The following is a 21,453-nucleotide window of genomic DNA, read 5'->3' on the forward strand; positions in this document are numbered from 1 at the left end:
AGGAAATGCAGTGTAAAGCATAACTCCCAGTTTCTGGGGAATGTAAATTTGCCAGCACAGGTAGAAGCTATTAACATGAATTTTCACTCAGGACCTCATTCAAGTTGCCAGTGAGGAAATACCTTCAAATAGCTTGATAAGGATGTAACCTGGTCAAATTCAATGCTGACATATAAAGATCACAGTGCCTTTTCTGTTTGGTGAGGCACGTCTTATCTGATACTGGAGGGATCGGGCTTGGTCCGGCATTCCATAAATGCACGCCTGTGTTTGGGATGTCCAACCATACCTGATCGAGGCAGTTGTTACGCAGGTATCTGAGTGCTTGCTGAATACTCTGAGGCAGGGGCTGTCCCGTTCTCTGCACGTGAACTATGAGGGGAACACCAAAGACAGTCTTGTCTTTGTAATCAGGAACTTTCATCCTCTTCATGAACTTTGGAACTGACCTAGAATTCACAGAAACCAGGTCACGCGAGCCTCTTGGGGCAGCCTGTGGGGAGAGGCTGTGAAAGCAAGCAAGAGGGAAGCCAAGCTTTTGTTGGAACAACCAACAGACACAGGGGGAATTCAACATCTCTCCCTTAATGAATCACATTACATGGAAATACTGTGTGTGTCCCTTGCCTATGTTAGATGTCTAACTATTAAACAGCATGATTCATGTTAGCGGGATGGATTTATGGCTCTGTTTTCAAGTCAAGTGGACAGCCTTCCAGTTTAATTGTGAATGACACTTACTGTCCCCAGTAAGACAGAAGAAATTTAAAAACTATGAGAAGAGGAAATTTAGTTGGGGTTGGGGGAGAAAGGAGGGGAGAGATGATGAAGCACTTCTTGGCTACGTTCTTACTTTTCTAGAACCGGTCGAACTTTTTAAAGGAAATTTTAATACAAGCATATATTGATTTGACTCTGCAATTTATAACTTCCTAAAATATTTTTATAAAGGCACTTTCGATCCTTCTCTATACATAATATATAACATAAGACGATTAATGACATATTTTATATTTTTTCAAATCCATCAACTCATCTAAAATAGGGACTTACTTAAGGTTTCAACACATGCTTTTGTCAGTTCCTTACTATAAAGGTTTACTGCATATTCTTGTTCTTATTTGCCAGTGTGGTAAACGCAGAAATGTAGTTGAAGAATCAAATGCTCTTTGAATGAATCAACGCTCTAAGTGTTGAGCTCTGCCCTGCTCCAGAAGGTACGAGTGACAGCTGTTTCTTTGCAAGCTGCCAGAATTATTTTATGGCCAGTTTATTTTTAATTCCTCTGTTCACTATTAATCACCCTTTGCTGGTCTTTGTTTCCTTCTTGGAGCCTGACTGCTTTCCCTAGAAACTAACAAGAGAGCTACAGATAAAGCAATGCTTCCTGCAGGCGACATCACGTCCCCGCTGCAGCAGCACAGAAGGCAGACAGTAAGGCAGAGCTCCGGCATGGTTTCCAGGAGATCGGAACGAATGGCTTCTTCAGAAATCAGAACTTAAATACTGAAGCTTTGGCAACTGTGTACTTAGCTCTCGAACAAACGATCCCCTCCTAAGTGACCACACTACGCACCACGTCCAGCCGTGTTTATTGGACAGGGAGTACTTCTCCATGATGGCCGTGAGGCGAAGCAGTGAGAAACGCTGGAGCAGGTTCAGCTGGCCGGCTGTCTGGTTGCTGATGTGGGGTGCCGTGGACGGCTGAGGCTGGTGCGAGAGCTGGAAACTATTCCATCGGAGTCGCCTTTACCGGAAAGACCGTCAGAGAAGCCAGTCACAAAGTGGATATGTCATTGGAAAACACAGGATGTTACTAACTTTTAAGTAGCTAATCAAAATAGTTTTCGAGCCAAGAAAATCACAAAGCAAATGGAACAGGAGACGCCAATGTACAGAATGAACATAAGAAACCTTTTTTTTTTTTTTCAAGTCTGATAATGAAAAAGGTCATTCTCTGTTTTGTTGGGAGGTTTTAAATAAGTGACATAATACATTTTATTTGTTTGTTTATTCCTAAATTTGCTCCCAAAGTGTTGAAAGCGGCTGAGACGGTGTATGTGTAAGTGTGTGTGGAGGGAGAGAGAGACGCAGACAGAGAGCTCGAGACGGAAAGTGAGATGTGGAATGTTCCGGAACCGTAGAACATTTCACACTGCCGTCCTGTCTGCATTCTAACTCTCCTTTGCTGTGGAGGTGGAACCTGAAGGTGTTCCATCCAGGCACAGATGAAGACGCACCCCTGAAGTGACAACACATTAGGGAACCCCAAGACACATGTCTGTCTCAACAAGAGCCCAGCAGCAGGTACAGTATTACTGTTTCTACTGCTTTAAGCTCTTCCGGGCCCATTTTTCAAGGGTGCTTCTGAAATGCTCTTTGTAAAACAGCTTTAATGTACCCTGTAATGGGCATTTTTTAAAGCCAAAATAAACTTGTGAAGTATGCACCCTTGAGTCTCAGAAATTTATCATAGGATTAAAAAAAAAAAAAAAGTTTAAAATTTGAGGTGGAGCTGTTTAATTAATACTGCAGCAAGGACACGGGAAGTACCTGGGGCTCCCTTACCAGTGATCCCTGATGGTGCCTAGCATAATGCTTTCAATGTATACTCACCATATATATATATATATATATATATATATATATATATATATATATTTAGTAAAACTGAGATTGAATTAAAGGATAAACACTCAGAGAAATGAATGTGAGTTGACACGGATTCAATCCCCATAATATTTGTCACAAAAGATATACTTGTGTTTGAATAGCCTAATCCCGTGTATCGCCTCAAACAGGGTCAGGCATTTAGTATGTGCTCTTTAAACGTTTCTTAAATAAAGACACCATAATTATTACGAGACGGATTGAAAATCATGCCACCAACCTGTTTGGCCTGGTCAGAGAGGCCCCTACACCAGAATCCCTCCTTTCCCTGACCCCAGTGGCCTCCGACTCATTAAGAGATGCTCTGTCCACATCGCTGGGTGTTGTCCGACCTTCGGAGACTGAGTTGCCTTCGAAATCTAAGGTGATCTGATTAGGCGATGGAAAGGGGCATAATCCAGATTCTGCAACCAGTGCGTCGTGTGTTTGCAGCTCAGGCAAGACGTTCTTTGACCAGTCATCCACTACCTCCTGGAGCCCATTGACGTGGTGCAAGATGTCATCTAAATGAGGGAAGAGGTCATCTTTCTCCAAGTCCAAAAGGTCTCCCGTGCTGGCGTACAAATGGGAGCCCGGGACGTTGTCGTAGATGCTGACTCTACTTGCCCTGTGGCAGGACGCCATGAGTCTGGGCTCCCCGGCACCAGGGCCCTGCTGTCTGCCCAGGGAGATGCTACCGGTCCTCCAGTTAACCCCATTGCTACCGTCTGTGGGCGAGAGGCTCTCGATAGAGAGTGCCTTGGGGAACGTTCCTGGTTTGTGATCCTTGGGAATATGCACTACCAAGTTCTCCTGGGAATGGAACTCGTGTGCGTGGTTCTGGTCGCCTGTGTCCCGCGGTGCTGTCCCGGCCAGCACGTCCAGGTCTTCCAAGTACATGCCCCCGCGCTTGTTGGCCTCCTGGCTTTTCCGTTCCTTGGGGCCGGGCGTGCTCACCCCGCTACCACTATTTAACGACTGGCTGCTTTCCCCGCTCCATTTGCTGGAGCTCAGGAGCCCTCTGGTGCAGGCAGCGGGGGGCGAGCTCTGGAGATCCCCGTTCGGGATGGGGACGCACTGCATGGCCTTGAAGGCCTCTGGCTCTTGTTGCAGCACGGGCCCGCTGATCACCAAGCCCCCGGTCCGCCCCGGCCCCTTATGCCTTCCGTGCGCTCCCTTCCCTCGGAGTGTCTCCATACGTTTCAAAAATGATTTGGCTCTGGTCCTGGTGGGTTTCTCATTCTTTGGGTGGAGGGGGTAGCTGAGAACGTCTCTGGGGGACTGTGGGAGGCTGCCGCTGACGAACGTGGCGTCCAGCATGACTGGGCTGTCGGGGCAGGACTGGCCGGGGCAGTCGAACGGCTCGCGGCCCGCGCTGTGGCTGCCCGGCTGGCCGCGACCGTCACTCCCTCCGCTGCTCTCACTGTGAATGGAGCAGACCTCGGGCTCGCTCAGGTCTGTGAGGACACTTTCACTGCTGGTGGTGTTCCTCATCCTAATGTCTCCCGATGACCCATTCCTGTCTCCTCCGGGGAACAGTGTGTGCAGGTCGTCCACGCGAGACCACCGGCGGCTCGTTCTTTGGAAAGTCCATTTGTTGCTGATGCAGAGATCTTCCTCATCTGAGTCGTCACCCTGAAAAACATTACAGATGACACTCGCTTCCAGGAAGCATGGATGCAGTGGGAAACAGGGTGAGCACAGAGGCACGGTACTCCCCCTCTTTTCCCTTCCTTCCACGCGTGCCCTCTGGCTGTCCCACGGTCCTTCCACCATCTTTCATTGTCCCCCACACCCTCCTCCTCCCTTGTGCCTACAGGATCTCTTCTCAACCTGCTGAGCTTTCTTCCTTTTAATTTTCATAGAGGTTCTGAGTCCTTCCTTCCTCTCTGAGAAGTTTTCCTTGACTGATTACGAAGAGGTGTAATTACCATCTGACTAGACATCTAAATATAAAACACCTGCAGCTCTCTTTTTCAGAAACTTAATCCTGCCATCAAAGGCACCGACTTCTTTCCTGAAACCTCTTCACTGAGCCCCAGGACCATAGTTCCAGCTTCCCTCCTCTTTTTTTTTTAATTTTTAAAAATGTTTTTATTTTTGAGAGAGAGAAAGGGGGGGGGGAGAGTGGGGGAGGGGCAGAGAGAGAGGGAGACACAGAATCTGAAGCAGGGTCCAGGCTCTGAGCTGTAGGCACAGAGTGTGATGTGGGGCTCTAACCCGTGAACCGTTAGATCATGACCTGAGCCGAAGTCGGACACTTAACCGACTGAGCCATCCAGGCGCCCCTCCAGCCTCCCTCTTCTGAACTTCAGAGTTAATCTATCTCAAAAGTAACACTCCTTACCTTAGTCCCCCAAATCTGATTCTTACCATGTATTCCCTGCGCAAATTAATGCCAAAATTATCCACTGAATTCCTCTAAGTAGAAACTTGGGAGCCATTACAGAGATCACTAGTTGAGGAGAGTCCAATCCAGCCGGCTCTGCTTGGCCAGCCTGCTTGTTTTTGATCAACTCTGAATCTAAATGCCTTTTTGCAGGACATGCATTACCAGGCAGCTGAACCCCCAGTGCTCTGCCCTGACTCACACTCTGCACCTCACACACTTCTTTTTCCTGTCTGGGTGCTGCCTGGGTAGAAACCCCCTGAGAGATGAGAGTTTGGGCTCCTTGAGGCCAGAGATGTCCTCGTTTACCTTTGCCAGTCCTTGTGGCCCAGGACAGACCTGGACCTAGGGCAAAAAATAATAATTTCCCTCCAAGATGAGTGGATTCATCAGCTTCTTCCCCCTCCTCATCCTGCATGTTAATAAGACCCAACTCTGAAATGACTTTCAAATCCGTTCCCTCCTTCACATCTTCCCTCTCACTCCCTTTGTGTAGGCCCTTGGCACCTCTGTCTGGGTCCGTTACAGTAAAAGCCTGGCTAGAATCCTTGTCTCCAGCGTCTTTCCCATCTAAACAGCTTTCCACAGTGTAATCCAAATATGATCATGTAATTTTCCAGCTTCAAAGCCTTCAGCTTCCCTTGGCCTTCCTAGAAGTCTTTAGCATGGCCATTCAAAGCCCTTTCAACCGGCCTGCAGTGTACTGTTCTTGCCTCACTTTAGTTGTGCCTCCCAGTTTCCCCGCTCCCTGGCCCATTCTCTTCAAAGCCTTCCCTCACCGCTCCAAGGCAATGACTACTTCCCGCCCAGAGCTCCTACAGCATTTGGGTTAGATCTGTGTTGTAGCACTTACTCTAATGAGAACTTGAGCTCATGCTGCTCGAATCCACTCTCAGTCGTTAGAGGTAAGCTCATCAAGAGAAGGGCTTGTGTATCTGTGTCTTAATCATATTTATAACCTCTCCAACGTCAAGCACATAGTAACTGCTCAATACTGTTTTGTTATCTGTATTAAATTTATTTTACTTTGACATCTGGTTCTAAGACTTGGTTCCAAATTCTAGTAGTACCAGTTAAGAGTTTAGGTGATTGCTTGCAAATTGCTTCTTCTCTCCAGTTTCCATCAACTCATGAAATGGTACTAAAAACAGGTTCTGCCTCATGGGTTTGCTAAGGGAGCTAAATGAAATAATGCATTTAGTAGGCCCTCATTGAGGAGTATTTGTTATTTTCCAGTGTTGGCTAAATTGCTTATCTACTTATTGTCCATCTAAGAAGATTGCTTACCTATCTTTTTACATATCTAATGTCTACTTTAACCCCCCTTAACTTTGCGATATATTCTCCTTTCAAGAAAAAGTAAATAGATGCTCAGGCAATAAATATTGCCATCTCCCTATTCTCACTTATTTCTTGAAAATCTAGATTCACATGGGCTGGACTAACTGACAAATTTGAACATTCACGTACAGCGGTTACATTCACATACGGTAGAAGGTGGAAGAAAGTAAAAACTAAGGTACTAATGGAGAATTCCATTGCTTTGGGATCACAGTGGGAAATTAGCTTTGAGTTTAAAAAAAGTTATATAAAGCTTTGGCAAAAGAGTTTAAAAAGATGTACACGTAGGAAAAAAGGAAAGGGTCTCAGGTGATGAATCAAAGTTATACTTTCTTTATAGCATTTTAGAGTTCTCTTTTTCTGTGATTGATACACAGTAAGACATGACATTTGAGAGCCACTTATGTATCAGGCACCATAGGGGTTGAAGGGTGAGCTCACTGGATTTTCAGATCACATTTCAGGAAGCTAGTGAAAAGAAGCTGATATTAAGTTAGCATTCTGAAAAAGCCCTTTCAGCAAATACGTTTTGAGAAGGCAAAGAAAGGATATATTTTTAAAGAAAATGTATATATTTTAAATAGAAATTACGATATTTAGCGTGGGCTCCAATGATGTCTCTCAAGTTAGCCCAAACTCGGTTACTGATGCTGGAAAACCACATACGAGTTGGATAAGGATTCCTTTATTTTGGTCAAGAAAAGATGCCAAGCTGGGCACTGTGGACTGGCAATGGAAAGCTTGCCCCCGTCTGCTAGACTCTAAGGGTTTATTATACTAGCTTTGGGCAACAGGAGGGTATTTACAATCCAACCAAGGCATGTGAAAAAGTGGTGAACTCCTGGAAAACACGGCCAGCAGTTCAGGGAAATTTTGCAGTATTTAGATCTTTTGAACCCAAACAAACAAATGAAAACCAAAGCAAAAAAACAAACAAAACAAAGAAAAAAGAAAAAAAAAAAAAACACCCATTCTCCTTTAGCATCCTGTGCATATGATTATCATAGTATGTCCCAAAGGGCAGTGACATGATTCTGTCTGGTTTTTCCACCAGGGCAGAATCTTTCAACCTATTGATAGTGACCTACAATAAGAAACTTTCCATCACAACTTAAGGCACACACATGTTACAATAAACAAACATACAAACGAATAAATAACCAAGCTCATGATATAAATATTATCCTTGTTTTTACTCATATTTTATAATCTAGTTTAGTCTATTTTTCTTAATATTGTCTGTTACCCACCAAAATTGTTTCACAGCTCACCAACGTGTCGTGACTGACAATATGAAAAACACACTGTACTAGAGTTTAAGTTTTTTTTTTTTTTTCTAAACACTCAGGGCCCAGCAGACTTAACGTGCATACAGCCGACTCTCCAGTAATTGTGGACGTGTACTGATTAAGAGATATTGAGATCTCCTCTGTTTGATAATTTTTTTTGAGGCTTAAAAACAAATAGCTTGATTATTTAGGAATGCAAAATGGAAATCTCTAGGAGTCAGATGTATTTATGAGAAAAAGACACACCAGACAAACCTTAATCTCCCATCTCAATGGTTTAGTATACCATGGAAATACAGACACAGAGTGTCTGGATTTCAGCAAAAGAACTGACAAGAGATTCTCACGATATCGTTGTGACCAAGATGGCTAACCGTGTTGGATGCTATAGAGAGTTCTTTTGGTAACTGGTTGAGTAGTTCACACCAAAGAGTGTGGTCAAAAGGCTGAATGCAACTACAGGAGAGCTCTCTGGAGGATGCCTCAAAGTTATGTCAATTTTAAGAATAACTTGAATGAGCCAGGAGAACTCATGTTAGGTAATTCACTAAGTAATGTTGACCAAGGTACCCTTTTTGAGAGTCAATTATCTCAGTTGTAAATGGGACTAATAGTAATATAAATCCAGCATGATTTGTCAACACAGCCAAAGGAGATTATATGTGAAAATGCCACGTAAACCTTAAAGTACAATGTAAAGCTACTTATTGTTGTTAGAGACTGGTGATATCAGGATGTATAAAGACCTTAACAGAACTGAATGGCGGCCTCTTAATGAGATAAAATTTCATGAAGTAAAAATAAATTAAATAAATAAACAAACCAAAAACCCTACGTCACTCACCATAGACAGTTTGAGAAACTGTTCAAGATTGAGCAGAGGTCAGAAAACTTTCTGTAAAGGGTCAGATAGTAAATATTATAGGTTTCTGGGCCATGCGATCCCTGTCATACTTGGTCAACTCTATTAGAGCCAGAAGAATGAGTGCTCTAATGCAAGTTTCACTTTGTTTGCAAAAACAGGAACAGTGGTTTGCGGACCCCCAGTCTAGAGGATTGAGCGCTGATGGGCTGCTGTGTGAAAAGTGAGCCCTCAGTGCTTCTGCAGAGAAAAGAGCTAGAACCCAATGGGCGAGAGTTTACATCAAATCCGCTTTCGGCTTACTGTATGGAAGACTTCCAGTAATTAGAAAGAAAATAAATTGCCCTGCAGTGCAGCAAACTCATCGTGGCTAGATGCTCACAGGCAGAGGCTGAGTGGGCTATGAGCAAGGCTCTCGGAAGTAAATCCTGTAGTGGATGAGAGGCTGGAGGAGATGACGGAACATCCCTTCCAACTCAAAGATCTAATGGCTCTAGGATATGCACCTGCAATTATCTTCAATTTGAGACTGTAATACTCTCCAGTCAAGCGAATGCTGGAATACGACGTAATTTTTTTCTCTTTTGACTCTGCTGTTTGGAGCTAGTGGGAAGCATCTAATTTGGAGGGAGAGACTGGGGTGTGTGTGAAAAGCAGAGGGGGTGGAGGGGAGAGGAGACCGGGCCCCTGGACAACAGCTGCAGCTCCTTTGAAATGCTGATAGCATCCAGGCCCCGAGATGCTGGCTGCAAGGTGGCAATTAGTCATGGTTTCTGAGTTGCTTTCCACCTTTGGTCATGATTCAGAGAGCTTTATTAAAACTATAACTTTAACCAGAACCATCTGAAGCCAGCCTTTCTCTCTTGGGAAATCGTAGGGAAGAGCCTTGTGAGCATATATGTCTGTCTCTTTCCTCATTTAACAGACAGCCTACTGGAGTCTTTGGTCTCGACTTTAACTTTGAATGAAAGTCATATCACATAAACACTAACCAATGGGGAGTTTTAAGGTCATCGTGAAGCAAGCGTGAATTTTGTAGGTAATGATGAAGAAGAAACACTTTTTCTGAGAACAAGTAGCTCTGTGTGGGCCTTGGAGTTTTTAATTTAGATGAAATGCTGATATTTTGGCTTTTCCGAAAAATGGGAACATTCTGAGTTGAAATTATATATTCCTCAGAGACAAATGCCAAACAGACATTGCAAAAGAAAGGTGTTTCTTTTCTTTTTAATTTTTTTATTTTAATGGCATTTGGCCAGATCTTTACCCTGGAAACAGGAGCCCACACAGGTCCACAGCTGCAAGAGGCAGCTAATCCACGGTTACATAGAAATTTAGAAGTGTATCTTCCATTCAGGTTAACGGGAGCTGAGTGGTGGAGTCCACCTGTTCAGAAGCTGGAATGTACCCTTTGCAGGGCTGCAGGGGAAGGAGCCTGAAGCCAGAGGCAGGGGAGCTGCTGGTGTCCTCAGGGTCTCCAGAAATGCCTCCCGCCTGGGTTTTAGTAAGTGTCTCAGTGAGGTGTGTGGCCGAGAATGAGAATACTGTTCTCTACCTGACTCTCACAGAGACAGGGAAGGTTACCTTGAATCTCTGATAAATCACTTTTCTCTCCCACAAAGAGAAAATCTTGCGCTACTATCTTGAGAGGGGGAGGCAGGTGTGATTTCATTTCTCCTGGGGCTTTACAAGTAGCCATTTGTTGTCCAAGAAAGGCGTGCGCCCAAGTAAGTATGAATGAGGCTTCACCATCCTCATCTGTTTCTATACTTGTTTTTCTTTCTTGGGTGAACCCATCAAACTCTTCAGAATTTAAAAAACAAAATCCAATGAGAAGGAAATGCAAAGCAGAGCAAGGACATTCACTGTGAGAGACCCAGAGATGCATTTCTACAAGGACATTAAATAAATCATGGACTTCTGTACAGATGGCAAGAAACATCCCTCTTCTAAAAACAACAATAAAAATGCATTATAATTGTATGTATTGCAGAGGAAACTCTTCCAGGCCTCAGGCCAAGTGCCAGAAGTCCCTTCAGACTCCAGTACATTTCTGAATTCTGTGTTATTTTTTTTTTTTTTTATTTAATGTTTATTTATTTTTGGGAGAGAGAGACAGAGCGTGAGCGGGGGAGGGGCAGAGACAGAGAGGAAGACATAGTATCCGGAGCAGGCTCCGAGCTGTCAGCACAGAGCCCGATGCGGGGCTCCAACCCTCGAACCGTGAGAACATGACCTGAGCCAAAGTCTGACACTTAACTGACTGAGCCACCCTGGTGCCCCCTTTGTGTTATTTTTTTAAAGTTTTTTTTTTTAATGTTTATTTATTTATTTTGATGGACAGAGAGAGAGAGAGAGAGAGAGAGACAGAGAGACCAGGAGAGGGGCAGAGAGAGGGAGAGAAAGAATCCCTAGCACTTGCAGTGCAGAGCCTGACTCGGGGCTCGAACTCATGAACTGCGAGACCATGACCTGAGCCAACATCAAGAGTCAGATGCTTGGCTAACTGAGCCAGCCAGGAGCCCCTGTGAATTCTTTGAAAGGCAAGGAGGGGCATTTTGGTGCCAGAGTATCTGGGGTCAAACCTTGCTATTTCTGCGTGACTTTGAGCAAGTTACTCCCTGTGCATCCGTGACTCGGAGTACACGGGGAGGGACAGCGCCCGGCACAGAGCATGCTCTGTGTGGGTGTTTGCTGCCCACACAAACTGCTAGGTGAGCACATGTAGCCCTTTCATTGATCCCAAAGGGAGAAAGAACCACTGGGGCTATGGACACTTAGGCAATTTGGGGATGATATTCTACAGAATGAATCATGTCTGGGCCTCTGCAGATGAGAGGTAAGGATTATATTTTTATTTCTTAGATTGCCTAAAATGGGGACATACCTAGAGGAAATGCTGCTGGTTGTCTTTTTCTTCCGACTAAACGAATTCCGAAGTTGACTGCAGTGTCACATGGTGCTTCTTCTCAAGTTTCACTTTCTACGTTTGATCATTTGACCTAGTCCTAGCTTGTATTTATGTATGTATTTATATTTTTTTGGTGCAGTAAAATAAAGGGTGAGCCTATGACTTGTGGAAGGGGCAGATCACAGGAATGCACACCCCCACACGGTCTCCTGCATAACTGCTTAGACCACAGCCCCAGATGCTGGTCATTATTGAGATTCACAAGGTGGTGAAGACCACATGTTGAAATTATTTATTTGAGAAGTCAGGCCATGTCTTCTCAATTTACTGAGTGCAAAGCCATATTTTATTTCAGTGCATGCATTTGTGAGGCCTCTAGCTGAGCAGGGGCTGTAAGGGTAAGGGCCGCTACATCCAACGTGAGGAATAAATTAAGAATGTCAGAATACTGAAGTGACCCATTTACAGAGGAACTTTTGTGAAGGTAACACACAACCAGCCCAACAAATGTTATCCCGGCCGATCTCACATGTGGGTTTTTGAAAAGCTGGTGATAGGGTGAGAATCTGATCACTCCACTTGGCTGAAAACAAATCATGTCATTAGTTTTTGTCTCTTGTAATACACTGCAGCTACACAGATCTGTCTAGGAAGCCGTATGGATCAGCCATGCTTTAGACACATAGGCGTGGCTGTGTTAGGTTAATAAGAACCATGTGTTACGACCAAAACAACATCTGATGCTCACGCTTCAGATCGTGTGTATGCTTTTCAAGGGGTCTATTCAGCCAGACAGCTGTTGGGACGCTTATTTCCACATTTTTAATTTGTCTTTGGCCTAGACAAATTGCTCATATTTTAATATTTCTCTGGATATTGTTTTTCACCATTTTACCTCATTAGCTTAAATCTTTGGTTTCTAACTCAAACTCCAAACTGTTTTTAAGGTGAGGTCAACCAAAATTCATTTGCTTTTTTTTTTTTTTCCTTTGGGTGCTATTTTAGAATAGAAATTCAAATTCAAGTTATTTTTTAAAGATCAGGTTACTCAAGAGTGACTTAAAATCCATTGGATTTAATGATTTCTCTGGGTAGATCAGGATAAATAGCACTTTCTTTCGACTCAAAGATGTTTTCTCTGCTTCTTCAAAATATACTGTGGCTTGACTTGTTACATATTGGAGATGTGAAATGAAAAAAGTAGTCAACGATCTTATTTTGAATTTCCCAAGAGGATCAATTCACTGAGGGATAGGGAGGGTTTTCAGCGACAGTGGTTATTAGGAGCCTTGATTTTGGAGTCAGGCATGCCTGAGTTTGAAACTCCGTTCTCCCGCTGGCTTAAAGATCATGAGCAAATGACAACCCGTTCAAGTTTTATTTCCTTTGTCTAGAAAACAGAGATCCTACCTCAATGGATTCAATGAGATCACGTATGGCAAGCACATAACATAGCTCCTCGAAAACAGTAAGTGCTCAATAAAGTACAGCTTTATTTCAGAACTGAAGTGTCCAGTCTCATTCCTACAGAGGGAATAGCACATGCTAGTCGTAGAACATGGAGGGAGCATAGTGACTCTTAAAACTGAACGAAATTCCTTGTGAGCAGAGAGAAGTGTAAGTGGGAGGGATGGTATAGAGGAGGCAGGCCCCGCATCTTGTTGCCACACTCCACACGACCCCTCACCGATTATGAAATGAACCTGCCTGCGGATGAGCACATCTTCCAGGGTACTTGGAAATAAAATGCTATGGAACAGGATGAAGCAAAAGACATTTGGCACGGGCCCACGGGTTCTTTTCTGCATTCGCTTAATCTATGCATCACTGTGGAGTACTTGAGACTGATGGGGAGTGGACACTTACGACTAAAGAAACTTCTAAAAGATGACCACAGAGAAGGCATTTTATATCTTTCAGCAAAACTCTTTGATCAAAATGAAAACAAAGTGAAATGGTGAAACAAATGGACCTCAGCCTGGATTTATAATGGGACTTATTTATGATGGTTATGATGAGCTGGGATATTTGGAAAACAAACATAGATGGTCGGGCATTTCAGAATTTTGCTTGGGTTCCTGTTGTTTTTAATCCATGAATGCAAACTTCTTTTGTTAACATAAACCATGATCTTAGTAAGGTGTAGACACCTACCTTTTTCCTTTGGAAGTTCACATCAAGTTTCATTGAGGCACACTTGTTCAATGTATGCAGTCGTCTGAAAAGAAAGAAAAAGGTGGTGATTGCTACCACTAATAAGCCTAAATTTTCTTTTCAGATTGATTCTCATTTATTGCCAATGAAGTTGAAAGTGTAGAAATGAAAAGTTATGTCCCTACAAAGTACTGTACCCACTCAAGGTATGCTATGCAAAGCGTCCCGTTGGCTTTCCAGCCTACCAGTCCCTACCCATCCCCTAATCTAAACCCAGCCTTTTCCTGGCTTCCCTCTCCTTTCCTGGAATGCATGAACAGTCATCTTAGCCCTGCTTTCACCAGCCCCTCCATTCATTTGCCACCGCGATCATGCTAGTCCCCAAATTCAGATCAACTTAACCATCTGTCCTCTCCCCTACTCTTGGGCTATTGGGTATAAATGGCAAGATAACTCAGTGCTGAATTATATATATGGTAGACTAAATTGTGTCCCCACCCAAACTCGTATGCTGAAACCCTAACCCCCAATGTTATTGTATGTGGAGTAAGAAGTAATTGAGGTTAAATGAGGTCACAGGAAAGAGCTCTGATCCAACAGAATTGGTTCCTTACAAGGGGAGACACCAGAGAGCTCGTGCTCTCTCAATGTGCCATGTGAGAACACAGTGAGAAGGTGGCTGTCTGCTAGTCAGAAAGAGTGTGCTTACCAGGGACCAAGCCCTGCTGGCACCTTGATCTTGGACTTTCCAGCCTCCAGCACTGTGCGAAAATAAATGTCTGTTGTTTAAGACACTCAGTCTGTGGTATTTTGTTATGGCAGACCGGGCTGACGAATAAATACATTTTGATTTTCATCCTCAGCTGGGCTCTGAAAATTGCTACTCAGCATTCCTTTCATTTTTTTGTCTGGTTGGCTCCCAATCTCAGATCATGAAAAATATCCCAGTCCCACAACAGAGAACTTAGCCACTGCTGCCAATGAGAAAATATAGCTGAACATAAGCTATCAGACATAAATTCTTTTAATAATCCTTTCCTTCATCATAAAAAAAATGATGTTCCTCTTCTTTTTCAAAGCTAACCCTTTCATCTTGTTTTTTATTTCAACATCCACCACTTCTTCTGGGACCTTGATACCTCATTTATTCCCTCACCTCAGCAAATTCTCTCGACTGCTTTCTTCTTTTTAAGCTTATCCCTGTCTTGAACAAATTGACTAACCAATTAGTTAGCTACCTAAATCACCATAATCACACAAACAATTTTCCCCTCAATCCTAATCTTTCCATCAAGCAACTGTACTAACCTACCCCAATATTCCCTTCCTTACACTACTCAACTGCCCGAGGACAGTCTCAATATTCATTCACTCTTCAATCCATTACAATGTAATTTCCTGAAATGCTCTTGCAAATACCTTTACTAGTTTACTTTATCTGATTACACTTTAAAAATCATACTTATTGAATGCATATGGTTTGAAGAGTCACACATTACCCCTCCTGTCCTTTTTCATCTATGCCTCTTTGGGGGCAACTCTTCGCCCATTTCTTTTGTTGGCGTTTACCTCTAACAACATGTTTATGCTGTTACTTCTTGATTTTTCAGTACAAATCATTATTTATAGACTTTATTCTCTGCATGATGATTTTTTTTTTTTTTACTACCTGTCTCCATCCCTCACCTACCCCCCATTCGTACACTGTATCTTTTATAATTATAGTTATGTCATAATTTCAGTTTTTGGATAAATCAGTATTCAGTTTTATTATATTTATTATTGACCATGTAAATGCTGTTCACATGTATATCACACTCTGATTATTTTGTCTTCCATTCTCAACTTTTCATTATCCTAGGAGTTAATAAGTGTCTTGTTTATTTGTTTCCTTAGTTTTCAATGTATTTATCCCTAATTTCAAACTCAAATACTTCCTCAGCTATCTAACTCCCTAAGTGTGTTACTCTAGTAATCTAATTTCCTTGGTGACGTCTCTCTCAGAGCCTTCTTACCTGTTCTAGTTGGGGGTTTGCTGCCCTTGTTTTTATTTTATTTTATTTTATTTTATTTTATTTTATTTTACTATCATGGGCTGAACAGATTTCTCAGCACTCAGATTCTCAGATTTTTCTTGAGTGTGTTTTCTAATATGCTGAGGCTGAGCTACAAAAGAGGCCTGAGAACCTCAATATTTAGAACATAAATATCACTGTCACTGAAGTTCCCATTTTCACTTGAGTGCCTCACCTTCAACTATGTCTATGTCTATGTCTATGTTCCCCCAGCCTAGGGAACTTCTGTTGTAGCCTCTCTAGGCAATCAACTTCTAGTTTTGGGCTGATGGTGGGGAAGAAAAGTCACCTAGATATAAACTGGGGGAGTAAATCCAGGGCTCTATCTACTTTAAAACAGAATTTCAAACAACTGTCTTCTTTTTAGCCTCCCTTAAATGTCAATCCCCATTTTTGAGCTTTTTAGGATTATTGTAGTACAGACTGAATTTATGACTTATTTCACTGACCATTTAGCTTTTATTTCTTGGGCTTGCCAAGTTCTCTACTACATCATTTCTGTTTTTCTGCTTTGAAAATTTTATAGTTGTGGTGTCTCTCTTTGTATGGACATCTGCTTTTGTAAAGGAATGCCTCTCTAAATCAGTGGGAATTTAGATAGCAAGAAAATTCAGGTGTTCAATCTCCTATCTTTGATGACTCCTTTTGTATTCTGACTGCTCTGGCTTTAAATTTTCAGCTCAATGAGTTTTGGCAATTTTAACTACCCTCAAACAAGGTAAAGAACATTTTTGCACATAGGAACGTTCTCTTGTGCTCCTTTACCATCAATTCTCTCCTCACCACCACATCCCCTCCTACCTCCCTCAGGGTCATCTTCTTTCTGATTTCTATCACTCATAGACTGATTTTGCCGATCCTTGGTTATCATATAAATGGAATCATATGGTATGTAGTTTTGTGTGTCTGGCTTTTTTTTTTTTTTTCACTCAACACAATATTTTTGAGATTGATCCATTTTATGGAGTATAGCAGTAATCATTCCTTTTAATGGCAGAGTAGTTTTCCATGGTATAAAGACATACAATTGGTTTATCTACTCTTTTGCTGGTGGATATTTAGGCTATTTCCAGTTGTGACTAATGCTTTTTAATCACCAAATTCCATATCTTCTTTTTAGCAAAGACCTGTTTGTAGTAATGGGCAATAATCCCCACTCTCCATTCCTTGAAACTTTTCTCTTTGGCATTTAAGATTATGAGTTCCCTCATCTCTCTAAACACTATCTCCTTCCTGTCACCAAGTAGTACCTGCCCCTTAACTATTAATATTTTTTAGGATTCAGACTATAGTCATTGCTCTTTTTATTCTGCATGAATATACTGAAATATATTATCCCATCAAATAGACTCTGATGATGTCCAATCTTCTTTCTCTAACCCAGATACCTCCCTTGAGCCCCAGAGTCACGTTTCTAACTACTCATTAATCTCACCCATTTGTGGGGTTCTGCTGACCCTTCAAACTCAACTTTCAAAACTGAGCTCATCGTATTCTCTTCCAAACTTGTTTCTGATACTTACTGTCTTATCTTGATTAAGAGCATCACCAAGTAGGCCAGCCAAATGGAGTCATCTTGACACTTTTCTTCTTTAAGGTCTGTATTCATTTGATTACCAAGTCCTGTCAATTACATCTCTGTGGTATTTTTGAAATCTTGCCTCTTCTTTGGCCCTATTTTGGTGCCTTCTCATCTTTTACCTAAGTCAGGCAATAGCCTCTTAATTGGTTTCACTACCAATTCAAATGCTTTACATTAAAACCAGTTCTATTTCTCAACTTTTTCTCATGTCACTCATTTATTTAAAAATATCTGATGACTCCCCTTATTTTCAGCCATCTCCAGTTTACCCACTGACTACACATTCATTAGTGTCAAATATAATAAGCAACCCTGGATTAGAAACTGATCATTTAGTCTGAAGCTATCTTTAGCATGGGCTTGGCCTTTGCTCTTATAACTGACAGCCTATCTTTTTGGTCAGTTCCACATGTGTCCATTGCTGCCTAAGACCTAAGAGTGGTATGTAAGGTAAATTTTATATATACATTCTCATTTGGATATATAATGAGGTACAGAAGAGCTTCAATAAGTCGATGTTGCTCATCTGGCAGCTCTGTAACAGGTTTGTTTAGGTAAGGATTGCTTGTCATTTACAAAATTTACTTTTCTAACAAACTGCTCTTCCATCATAGGTTGGAATCACAAACAAACATTTTTATTCTGTGCAAAAGTTTTTGATCTCCTACATACACAAAAGCCATCAAAGGGCTCATCCTTTATATGTCACGTGCTTGAATATGCTTTCCACTTTTTGACACAAACAAGAGGTCAATTTGTTATTTTTCTAAAGCTGGAGACTCAAACAAACTAGATTTGACTACCTAGATTTGGGTCCTTTTATCTCCCCTGAACCCAGATATTTGCCTGCACTTTAAGAGTTGCTCCTCTTCTTGGAAAAAAAATATTTGTAAAACCTGTATCTTGTAAAGGACTTGTGCCCAGAATACATAAGAGCTCCACAATAAATTCCATAATAGGTCAAACAATCTTGAGTTTTTAAACATGCAAAATATTTGAACATACAGTTTGTTTTTTAAATGTTTATTTTTGAGAGAGAGAGAGAGAGTGAACAAGCAGGGAGGGACAGAGAGAGGGAGACACAGAATCTGAAGCAGGCTCCCGGTTCCAAGCTGTCAGCACAGAGCCTGATGTGAAGCCCGATGAGGGGCTCAAACTCACAAACTGTGAGATCATGACCTGAGCCGAAGTCAGATGCTTAACCAACTGAGCTACCCAGATGCCTCTGAACATACAGTTCTAAAAGAAGATATTCAAATGGCAAATAAGCACATGAAAAGATGCTTAGTGGTCATGGGAGAAATGCAAATTAAAATAATAAGACACACTGGAATGCCTAAATTAAAAACACTGTCAACACTAAGTTTTAGCAAAGACATAGAACCACTGGAACTTCCAAAAGGATACAGCCTCCTTGGAAAACAATTTGGTAATATCTTACTAAATTAAACATATTCTTAGAATATGACCCAGCAATTCTACTCTTAGTTATACCCAAGATAAAATAAATCGTACACCCATACAAAGACCTGTACTTGAATGTTCACAGCAAATTTATTCAGACAATAGCCCCAAAGTGGAAATAACACAAAGGTCCCTTAACTGACAAATGGAAATAAAAACTGTGGTATACACATATAAAGAAATATTCAAAAATACAAAGGCACTAACAACTGATACATGCAACAAAATGGATGAGTCTCAGAGGCATTATGTTAAGTAAAAGAAGCCAGACACAAAGAGCACACGCTATATAATTGCATTTATACAAAATTTTAGAGAAGGTAGAACTGCAGTGACAGAAAACAGTTCAGTGGTTGCCAAATGTCAGCAACAGAGAACTTTTTGAGATAATGGAAATGTCCTATATCATGATTGTGGTGAATGTCACATAACTGTATACATTTGACAAAATTCAACAAATCGTAGGTTTTAAGTTGGTGAATTTTCTTGAATGTAAATTACACTTTTAATAAAGCTAAATAAAAAACACTGCAAGTGAGTGACATCGGTGGGAATGGTGGAATAAAAGTCTTCAATGCTCTGTTCCTCTATAAAAGTAAGAAGAATATTGGCAATAACTGTCAAAATCAACTTTTTAAGAACTCTGGAAAGCAATAAAGGCTTGCAACCATCCAAGTACTGTCTATTTAAGAAAAGTGGTTGAATCTACGTGGGAACAGGGAGATTTGAAGCATCTGACCTTGCCCTATTCTCATGTTTCTTTCCTCAGCTCTGCAAAAGCTTTGAAAAACAACAGCATCACAATCAGGGTACCTATGAAAACTGGCAGCCTAGCAGCCACTGGAGAGGGCAGAATGGTCTTGGCTCCCCAAAAGCTTCATTATTAAAGAACTGTCATTATCTGAGCTGCCTGGAAACTGCCTGAATGGCCCCCATTCACAGGGCTTATCTTCATTTAACCTGACTCTGAGCTCATCACTGAGAACAGTTTCCCCCCCAGGGTGTTTGTCAAAAACAATCAGCAGCAATTATTTAACATCATAGCTGCCTGAACTGCTGATAACATTTGGGCTAAACAAGATGTGAACCAAAATGAACGAAAAGGATAGCTGCAAGAATGAGATGTCCATAGGGGACTTAGAAAAGTTCTAACATATTCTTAGGAATCTAGAAGGCCAAGCACATATGAAGAACTGTGTGCATACCCAGAAAAGGCATAACAAAGTCCTAATTTCTCACCTCCGCTCGGCATTGTTGATCTGCACAAGCAGGAAATGAAGGCTAAGGCAGAATTATCAGCTTCCTCCTGGAACATTGAAACCATAGCCCAATATGCACAAAGAGCCCTTGATAAAGGCTGGGAGACATACTGGTTCAAGGCATTTAAGGACAGTCCTGTTCAATCATTTGCTGACCGCTAAGCTAACCAAGTGGAGACTTCAGTGGTAATATATAGCAAAGTATTCAGACTTCAGAGAATTAGCTGAGGAAAGCCACTGAACTATAGCCACAACAAGGGAAGTCACTAAACCATAGCCACAGCAACAAACCTTGGGGAGAGGAGATCTGATTTTGAGAGTTGCCACATTATAGTGTTCAAAATTTCTGGTATTAAACAAAAAATAACAAGACAACACACAGATTCTAAAGTTTAGATGGAGAGGCAAAAGACCCAGAATAGCCAACACAATATTGAAGCAGAAGAACAAAGTTGGAGGGCTGATACTACCCAACTTCAAGACTTACTATAAAGCTAAAGTAATCAATACAGTACGATATTGGTAAAAGAATAGAAAAATGGATCCATGGAACAGCATAGAGAGCCTAGAAATAGACCAACACAAGTATGGTCAACTGATCTGTGACAAAGGAACAAAAGTAATATAATAGAGAACTGATAGCCTTTCAACAAATTTTGTTGCAACAACTGAACACACACACACCACACACACACACACACAAACACAAATCCATCTAGACACAGACCTTCTACTGATAGCCTTTCAACAATTTTTTTGCAACAACTGAACACACACACACACACACACACACAAACACACACACAACACAAATCCATCTAGACACAGACCTTCTACCCATCACAAAAATTAACTCAAAATGAATCACAGACTTAAATGTAAACACAAAATTATAAGATCCCTGGAAGATAACATAGAAGGAAATCTAAATGACTTGAGGTTTGGTGATAACTTTTTAGATACAACACCAAAGACATGATCTATAAAATAAATAACTGATAAACTGGACTTCATTACAATTAAAAACTTCTGAGAAAGCCATTGTTGAGTGTATGAGAAGATAAGTTATAGACTTGGAGAAAACATTTGCAAAAAACATATCTGATAAAGGACTATTGTCTAAAATATACAAAGAACTCTTAAAACTTTAATAAGAAAACAATCAACCCAATTAAAAAATAGGCAAACAGTCTGAACAGACACTTCTCCAAACAAGACACACAGATGGCAAATTAGCACATAAAAAGATGCTTAACATCATGCATCATTAGAGAATTGCAAATTAAAATAACCATGAGATAACACCATACACTTATTAGAATGACAAAATTATAAAACATTGACGACACAAAATGCTGACAAGAATGTGAAGCAACAGGAATGCTCACTCACTGCGGTTGGGGATGCAAAATGGTACAGCACTTTGGAAGACAGTCTGACAGTTTCTTACTGCCAAACATACCCATACCATAGGACTG

At 41.5% G+C, this 21,453-nt stretch overlaps 1 protein-coding gene across 2 annotated transcripts in view; it reads right to left on the bottom strand.

The window, feature by feature from the left end:
- STARD13 (StAR related lipid transfer domain containing 13) overlaps positions 1 to 21,453 on the bottom strand; it is a 182,092-nt gene that overhangs the window by 23,150 nt on the left and 137,489 nt on the right. The window contains exons 4-7 of one of the 2 annotated variants that reach the window (XM_049646792.1): positions 13,596 to 13,659; positions 2,891 to 4,284; positions 1,577 to 1,747; positions 290 to 449 (exon numbers count right to left, since the gene is read on the bottom strand). In XM_049646792.1, coding sequence (XP_049502749.1) covers positions 290 to 449; positions 1,577 to 1,747; positions 2,891 to 4,284; positions 13,596 to 13,659 — 1,789 coding nt within the window. Of the gene's footprint in view, positions 1 to 289; positions 507 to 1,576; positions 1,748 to 2,890; positions 4,285 to 13,595; positions 15,653 to 21,453 lie in introns of those variants that run through there. The other variant, XM_049646791.1, reaches the window with a different exon arrangement.

The sequence above is a fragment of the Panthera uncia genome, assembly GCF_023721935.1.
Source record: "Panthera uncia isolate 11264 chromosome A1 unlocalized genomic scaffold, Puncia_PCG_1.0 HiC_scaffold_16, whole genome shotgun sequence".
Taxonomy (NCBI): Eukaryota; Metazoa; Chordata; class Mammalia; order Carnivora; family Felidae; genus Panthera; species Panthera uncia.